At 44.7% G+C, this 8970-nt stretch overlaps 1 protein-coding gene across 1 annotated transcript; it reads right to left on the bottom strand.

Annotated features, from left to right (window-relative positions):
• Positions 1 to 4698: 4698 nt before the first annotated feature.
• Positions 4699 to 5570, bottom strand: LOC6730943. Its single transcript, XM_002078070.4, has 2 exons — positions 4949 to 5570; positions 4699 to 4890 (listed from the first exon to the last, which is right to left on the bottom strand). The coding sequence occupies exons 1-2, from the start codon at positions 5470 to 5472 to the stop codon at positions 4797 to 4799; spliced, it is 618 nt and encodes a 205-aa protein (XP_002078106.1). The 5' UTR covers positions 5473 to 5570; the 3' UTR covers positions 4699 to 4796.
• Between the last annotated feature and the right edge of the window lie 3400 nt (positions 5571 to 8970).

The raw sequence follows: 8970 nt of genomic DNA, 5'->3' as shown, positions 1-8970 counted from the left end.
GTTTATGTCCTCCTCGTATGCATGCGAGTATTTCCCGGCCGTACGTGTGTTTGCTTTATGGGGGAAACACAATCATGCATATTTCCCAGGCCTCCAATGTACATATTTTGGTCGAGTTTACGCACTTTATTAACATATACTCAGCCGAAAGGACGACTTGGAGTCGGCGACGTGGGCGGGATGTGGCACATAAAAAATGAATCTGCTGGTTGCTCGCTCCTCGGAATTTAATATAAAAGGCACAATGATAATATTATAAAATGCTTAAACAGAATATTGAAATGAGCGCAGGGAAACGATTCACTTTATTGCGAAATTCCCAGCTTACGAGAGGGTTGGCAGCTGATGTCCCATTCAATCATTTTCGTCTTCCGTCTCCGGGAAGATACATAAGTCTGTATAATTGACGCATGAAGGTCAGCACAAGTCGAGATCCTGACTTAGAGGCATTGAACCCTACTCAAGTCACCCGACACTCGCATCCATTTCATCAGATTCAAAGGCTTAAAGAGATTTGAAATACTTGTATCATGTCTCGCTGCATTCAGTTGGACTTTAATTAACTGCATGCATCATAAAGAGAAGAAAATACATTTTGCAGTTTAATTAAAATTTCAGGGCAAAGACCAAGACACTTCGCAAATGCAAAAAGCAAACAAACCTTGGAGTAAACAAGCCGTGGAGCCATGGAGAAATAACTGGGTAACGTGGCATCGATGATATTTCTGCCGAACGGAGGGCCACGCAGAGTGTCAATAACAATTTACACTTGAGACGATATCTCAATATTGTTGCACGCCAGCAACAGGACAACAAAAGCAATCAACTGGATGCTGGGCTGTCGAGAGCAACAGGACAACAGGACAAAGGGACAACTGGACAACTGGACAACTGAACAACTAGACACAATGCCGCTGACGGTGGCGATGTGGGGGTCACTACTTGTTTATTTAGCCGGCAACACGCAGCTGCCACCCCAAGTGACCAGGATAACCAACCACGGAGCCATCTGTCGCCACCAGTCAGCGCCACGTCCTTTTATTCCCAGCTCTCATGCTCAAGGAAGGCCTCTAAATCAAGGTAAACAACACGAGGAGCAACAGAACATGGTATCAGCCATCAAACAGCAGGGATTAGCAGCTGTCTAAATAATTCCATCATGCAGAACTTCGCGGAGAGTAAACATCTGGTCATCCTTTCGGAAGAAATATAAAATATTGAGTGAAATGGGGGATCTGAGTATGAGATATGAATATTGGCAAACCTTCGTTTGGGACATCATATCAAATGCTTGCACATTTCATGTTTGATACAATCATTACTTGCAAAAGCAAAGATTGCGCTCAGTAAAAAAAAAAAATAAAAGACAGTAACTCGGGTGAGAAATCAACTTTGGGGCAAGTTAAACAGAACTCAAAAGACAGTACAAGATTTCAGCTCTCAAGAAACAAACGTTGAAACACGCCCCATATGAAGGACTCGAGCAAATAGCGAGTTTCGCTGGGGGGATAAGGATGATTGCGGATTGTAAGTCCTGCCCAATGAGCAGTACTCATTCGCTGGGCAAACACGATTACTTTTGAACACTCCAGCTAAGCTTTAAGTGGACACACATTTGGCCAAAATAAACACACTTTGAGTGGACTGCGAGCGAATCTCTTGGAGATTGGGCCATCCAACTGGTCGTCATCCAACTGGTCGTCATCCAACTGGTCGTCATCCAAGTCCCAGGCCAAAAGGCTCCGGCACTCCAGCTCGAAATGGAGCAACCTCTCGAGGATCCTTTTCCGTCCAGCTCCTTGGCCATTTATGCCAATTAGCTCTTGTAAATGCTAATTAGCAGCCGGAGCAAGAGTCACAGTCGCAGCGCGGAGGACAGCTGATAAATTAGCCATGAATATTCAGCGGCCACGCGCAGCGTTATTTTCCACAAAATTAAATTATACATTTTTAAGTTGCCCAGCCCAAAAGTGCAAAATGAACGAGAGCCTATGGTTTGGCCGCTCTGAAATTAATGTCTACACTGGCGAAAAATGTAGTTTTCAAAAGAAATCCATCAAAAGTGTATAAAGCAACTCTAAAAATTAAGATGTGGATGTGGTGTAATAATTAGAAATACTTATCAATCAGCTCAACATTTTTTGCACAGTGTAAGTGGAGTCCCCTCATTATTATCCACTCCAATATTTACCCTGTCGTCTTTGCGTTCCAGCTCCCGATTATGATGGCCCCCCGGGCAAGTTGGCCAAGCCTTTGGCAGTAGCCGTTGACGAGTACATTCGCTCGGGTCAAAAGTTAGCTGGCAATGTTCCGGCAAATGTATTGCGCAAAACGGCGTGGAATTGCCTTTAAAAACGCATCAAATTATGCCGGAGGAGAGGCATCCACTCCGGAATGGAGCTGCCCCTTCAAATTAGTGCACACAAAGCTCTGGCGGATGGGGGAATGGAAAATGGGTGGTCTAGTTGGCTACTTGGCGTATTTACCAGACGCTTAACCGACTTTCCGCACGCACGGGACTCTGGAAAAATATATTGGCAGTGCGGCTGCTCCAGCTCCCAGCTCCCAGCTCCACTCCGCTGGCAAAAGTGCTCCACAATGGCACTCGTTCAGACAATGTTAAATGCGCGCTCGTTGCGAGCTGTCTGTCAACTTGGCTCAAGTGGCCCCAGTCCCCCAATTCTCCAAAGCCCCCCAATCTCTGGCCAATAGCTCCTCCTCGCCAGCCACTCGATCGATTCCCGCCTCTGACAGCGACACAATGCGGATGTGGACGCGGATGCGGACGCGGACGCGGCCGAGGAAGCGGAGTGCACTTGTCGCCATCATTGACATCAATGCATCGCAGCTGGCTTTTTAGCTGTCGCTCCCAATGAGCAGCAATGAGGGGCAAAGGACTAAGGACGCAGGACGAAGTGGGTGGTGTTGGCCAAACACTTTGGCATAATTTCCAGCGAATAACTAATGGGCGTGGCTAGCGCATTTGGTACCACCACTGCCCGCCACCGATACCCTCTTCATCCAGAGCACTGGCCTACAAAAGAAGCACCATGGACCATAGGCCACGTCAAAATCAGATTTTTTGCTCATTTTACATTTAGCGTACAGTGGGCATAATTACATTGGTTCATTGACCTTCTGCAATTCTGTATACTGTATATGCCCTTAATCTTATCATTTGAATGCAACAAAAGTATTTAAATTAAGGATTTATTGGCCAGCTCTGCGGAAACAAAAGAAATTACTGGCATATCCAATTAAATACACTTTTATTCGAAAAACAATTCCTCTGACCTGTAGACAAGCTCATTTTTCGAACAAAATACAAGATTTTTTCTCTCTGCAGATGGCAGTCATGCCGTGTCATATTGAAAGCAGCTTTTACTGTCCGAGCAGGCTCAAAAACCCTTTATGCAATCTGCATACAGGCGAACAGATTTCTTTGTGCGAGAATTGATTGCATATTACGTATACGTAATGCCGCAAAAGCGCCATTTCTGCCATTTCTGTTATTTTTTTTATCCAGCACACGCACAGCAGCCTCATCAATAACTAAAGCCGACAGCTTCGCCTTCCATTCGAACTGAAGGTGAAAAGTGGGCGGGGCAAGGCGGAGGTGGTGGCGGTTATGGAAGCGGGCGTGGCAGCCAAGTTGTTAGCACGCTCGACTGATATTATTTTTTGCTCCTTTATGAATTATTCGCAAACGCATTGATTCGCGTTGCCAGCCAAAGGCAACACCACCAAGGAAGCTGGATTCCTTGGCGATTCAGAGGCGAAGGCGTCTTGCTGTGAAATTTTCATTTGGGTTTTATTTACGTTCAATCGAGTTTTCGCGAAATTAGTTAAGTTTAGCGTGAATTTTATTATGCCCCATGGTTGATGGGGAGCTGTGCCCCGAGCGAGCAAACTTCTTAATTAAAAGATTTGCCCACTGATTGGCTGTTTGCCAAGGTGAAAGGCAAGGTAGGAATTTATATTCAATTTGTTAAATGCATTCGAGTGCCATTGTCTGCGGCGATAATTGCCAGGGTTTGAAACTCTGCGGTTGACTGGCTTGCCGGATGAACTGCGGCCACCAGTTGGTGACCCCGACGGATCAGAGCCACCCACACCCAAGCCCCACACAATTCCTGGCCATAAATCTCATTTCATTTTTGCACTGTGAGCGCCAAATAAATTCATAGATATGAGCCGGCCGAATGACCCCAACTGACCATTCGACATTGCACTTTGAACGAATTTATTTACGGCAGTTGTTAGTTTTACGAGAGCCTCTCCACACAAAATGTAGCTGTGCTCTATGCAATCCAGCACAGAGTTGAACACAGTTTACTAATGCAATTTCGAAATTTAATTTGGGCCACAGCTCTGGAATCTCCATTTAAATCAATGTTGATGTTTGCCTTTGAGGCCATTTAAATGTGCAAGGTGAGGATGAGGATGAAGCGCTGGAGCGAAGGAGTTTGTTCATTAGACAGCGTTTGCAATTTAAGGACTTAAGTTTCATAACTAGATTACCCAAAACGCACAAACGAAGCTATAAAATTACGTTTAATTAAATTTACCTAAAGCTAAAACGGAAATGTCAATAACAATAACCAATCACTGGATTTCTTCTCGATGGCACATTGATACAGAGGAATTTAGTTATTAGTTGGCTTAAATAATAATCTATATTTTGTTATCCGATTCAGGACATAAAAAAGTCAAAAATATTTATTCCAAATTTACAACTGAATCAATTGACCTTCTTATAGTATTAAACAGTTTGACATGGTGTTTTCCACCTTATTTTAAGAGCTCTTGATTTTCAGCTGGTTAAAGTTGAACTTACTCGTGTACGTGGGACCAAGTTTGGGACTGGGGATTCGACAGGGTCCCCGTTTGCTGATAAAAGATGAAGGATATGGGATTAGGGCTTACAGCATGTCCTTTTCCTACTTACCAAGCACTATGGAACTGGCTCAGACTCTCGTTCGCCTCGAGCCTGGCCTTCTCTGCCTTGCTGAGGAACTGGCTCGACCTGTGGCAGTGGCACCTGTTCTTCAGCAAGGATCTCATTTGAGAGTGTTCTCGACAACACCGACCACCCTGTCGTACGACCTCAGTAAGCATTTTCGTCAGCAGTTCCTCCAATACCTTTTCCGCACTGGGTGGATTGCGCAAATTGGGATTCACGTACTGCATCACCTGGTTGACCGTCCTCTCGTAGTCCACAGGAAGTCCTGTATTCCGATCCATGCGAAATAGCTTGGGAATCTTTGCTTTTACCTTCGGCTTGGTCTGGACCACTGTCCTGCGCCAGATCCGCTGGCTAGGAGGCACGGTGGATTGCTTTGGACGAGGACTAGTTGCATTGAATCTGTTCTTTAAGTAAAACTGCTGCTGCGGATCTGTTCTGGGCACTTTACGGCCAGTAATCTTTCTCTTGGTCACAATTTTGGCACGAGCTCGTCGTGTGGATTTCATGATGGTCTTGTGATTATTTTTAAAAAAATTTTGTTGTATCACAAACCAATTTTGCCTGATACTAATGTTTGTTAAGCTGACACTGAGAAAGTATACACAAAGCCGGCTGCCTACGTAGAAATATGAATATTTTTCAGGATTTATAAGTGCGTGTTTCTGCTCGTGTTAAATATTTATTGGAAGGACCTGCCGCTGCGGGCAGATGCAACTACTATTTAACTGCTCACGTTAGCTGAATGTCGGGAACATGATTACAATTGCCGTGCCAGATTTATGATTTCATTGCCCAGCACGCACACGACTGTTTCAGACTTGCATAAGTTGTGAGTCGATGTGGCCACAGCCCAACTTAACTTTTGAAACAATGTCAAATACAATAAACGTGTGAGTGTGGAGTGTTAACCGCATTGTTTGAATGCAGCGCTGGCGAACAATGTACATTGCACATGCAGGAGCACAGGGATGTAACATTCAGTACATAAGTACGCAGATATGTACGTATAAATTATGCGAGATACGGGCGGGTTGGCTGGCTGGTTGGTTGGTTGGTTGGTTGGCCCACAAACTTGTCACACCCACACGAACGCGTACAATAACAAATAGTGGCACACTCAGTTGGATTGCAAAAGACGCAGCAGAAATAGAACAAAAGCAATATAATTAATCATCGAAGAGCAGGCCAAGCAGAAACAGCATGCTGTTGAGGCAGCAGTCGAGCAGTAGGAACAGACACAGAAACTGAAACAGAAACAGAAGCAGAAGCAGAAACAGCATCCCGCCATCAGGATCACATCTAGAATTAGAGCCCTCCCTCGTGGCAAGCTTGGAAGGACATTTGCGGGGCAAATATTGTTGCAACATTGCTAACAACATAATTCACATTAACAGCTTGCCGAGTCGAGTGGGAAATGCTCTGCTGCAGTTGTGCATTTATTTCGAATGAAAGGTAATACATTTCTCATGAAATAATGATTACCCATACCATCGTTATGTCAGCAGTTTGTTACTTAAATTGAAAGAAATATGAATCTTGGTTCTCTATATCAGATTATTTCAAGCAGGTACTCAACTACTAACTATTGAAATGCGGTTTTAAAGCTAAAAAACAGAAACCTCATAATTATTATCTAATTAGATACCCGAATAAGCCTCAAAGATATTCGTAGAATGGTTGATCCTTGCCGAAATGAAGAGTACTAATGACACACTTGCCTTTGGCACGTGGGCGTGGCCCAGATAGGCGTGGCACTCGGCAGGGTATTGTATATGTTGCAGCTAGATGCACTGCTGATGCAGCCGACTATCTGCAACTGCAACACTGTTTGCAATCAATTATGCCGGATGGGCGATAGCCACCGATGCCAGACGCTCGCCCACATGATGCAGTGTGCAGCTGTCAGGAGTCGGAAGAGCATCATCGATGGCAGGCGAACCATAAAGATCCGATTCCATTCGATTTGGAGCACTCAGGGTTTTATCCCGGGCTAAGTTCATTTAGGGACGGGTGTACGCAACGTGAAATTGAAAAGCATAAATGTCATTTTCTATAACAAACGTCAAATTTGATTTTTTAAAGCAGCGAACACAGACAAAGCCGGGCGGGAAATTTCTATAGCCGAGGAAATGACTTCACACCTTCAACCCTCGGCAAAGTTGGAGAGAAAGGAATGGATCAAATATAGATTTATGTGTTTCATGTCAAAATAAATGGATTTTACATGTTGCCACAAAGCGTTCCTTGCTCACTCGCCGACTGAATCCTTGCGTCACAGGACGTGAGGGCGCAGCGCCAGGACGATGATGGCGACAACAACAAGGACAACAACGACGGTGACAAACAGCAACAACAATGAAAATATAACGTGGCATTAAAATGTCATTTCATACTCATACAAACAAGCTCATATAACGCTCCCTTTTGTTGGAAATGTCGGGGGTAGCGAAATATTAAGTTAATATGTTTGATCTGGTGGGGAAGAAGGGGATGGCTCCGCTTTGATCCCTTGAAATTTAGCAAAGTGCAGACAGGATATTGGCAGCTGCTTGCAGCCACACAGGATATTAAAGCCATAAAGATGAAATATTTGAGCGCGTTCCCTGCCAGCAATCAGGTGCGATCCATATCCATCCGCACCCGAATCCGAAGCTAGACAAATTCTTCCAGCAATGGGGATTATTCAAATTATTTGCCACTTCTCGAATCTGACAGCCCGCCAAAGTCACCTCAGCTCGAAGTCATCGCCTCGGAACCTGGCACGTCTATTTGTGTTTGTTCTCCCGAATCCCGTGTCCCCGAATCCCTGCCTACTCTCCTCCCACTCCAGAGTGACACATGATGCCATGTCATATAATTTATCAGCGCATTTTTGGCATTCAGCTTGCGTCCTGACATTGCTCTGAAAGGCCAACAACAGTGCCACCCAAGTGGCACATGGCCTGCCCCAACTCAGTGAAACGCCACTAACCATATATGAGAGAGTGCACAGACAGCAATCGGAGGATTTAATCTAGATCTTAGAATTAGTTTCTATCTGAACCACTAGATAGGTAAAAGCCACGAGTATGGTTCGTGGTTCTTTAAGCCGGATTACTGGAATATCTAACATGCAATATTGGACAAATCCTGAAGCCGGGTTCTATATTGCACCTTCATTTTTCTCAGTGCATCGCCAGCTCCCTTGAGCTTTGTTTTCGCTTCTCTTCTTTTCTTTCTGCTTTTCATTTTGATAAATATGTGGAGGGCAGAATCTATCATTTCGCGTGTCGCATAAATAAATACATCAAGAGGCACCACCCACCACCCACCACCTACGCTCACCCTTCATCCTTCGGTTCAGAGGGCAAAGGGGAATTGCACACAAACTGTTAATCAACGGCAAATGGGGAATCCCCCACCCGACTCTGCTCCAGTTGTTGTTGCTTTTACTGGGCGTTGGGGAGTTGGCAATTTGTTTAGTCGTTAAACTTTTTTAGCGTTTCGTTATTTAATGCAAATTGATGATAACGGGCAACGCGCTAATGAGTATACGAGTATGTATACCGGATGATGGGAGTTGGTGGGAGTTGGCCCAGCATGGAGGCTGGGGTCGTTCGTAACCCATTCTTTGGCCAGGACCCTAAATAGAATGTACCAATTTTCGAGCACAGGCGCAGCATAAATATCCAACATCCTCAAACTCGTTGGTTGTGTATACAAATTTAATGAATGTTCCCGTTTTCGGTGGCCCATAAATAATCAACAAGCGTTCCAGGAGCTCGACACTGTAAAAAAATCGAGTGCCCTTTCACCCAACCAACACATGGAAATGTTTTATGTATTTCACAGGGATTTTTCCTGCGCTGCCATTGCTCATCCACACATTTTTTCTCTGTGCTCCTCACATAAATAACACACACAATTGGCGCATTTGTGGTCGTTGTTTCGTCTTTTCTGGTGCGACACCTTTTATGTGTCCGGGGAGCCCCAGTTTGTTAAATGAAATTCGTTAAAAGTCCTGC

This window comes from Drosophila simulans, chromosome 2L, assembly GCF_016746395.2.
Source record: "Drosophila simulans strain w501 chromosome 2L, Prin_Dsim_3.1, whole genome shotgun sequence".
NCBI lineage: Eukaryota > Metazoa > Arthropoda > Insecta > Diptera > Drosophilidae > Drosophila > Drosophila simulans.
The sequence above is the reverse complement of the archived record's forward strand: the minus strand, read 5'-3'. Positions and strand labels throughout refer to the sequence as shown.

Excerpts from the sequence above, each read along its gene's own strand:
- LOC6730943 (XM_002078070.4), bottom strand. The coding sequence starts at position 5,472 with ATGAAATCCACACGACGAGCTCGTGCCAAAATTGTGACCAAGAGAAAG. Across the intron at positions 4,891-4,948 it reads AGCCAGTTCCATAGTGCTTG|CAAACGGGGACCCTGTCGAA; the intron begins GTAAGTAGGAAA and ends ATCTTTTATCAG.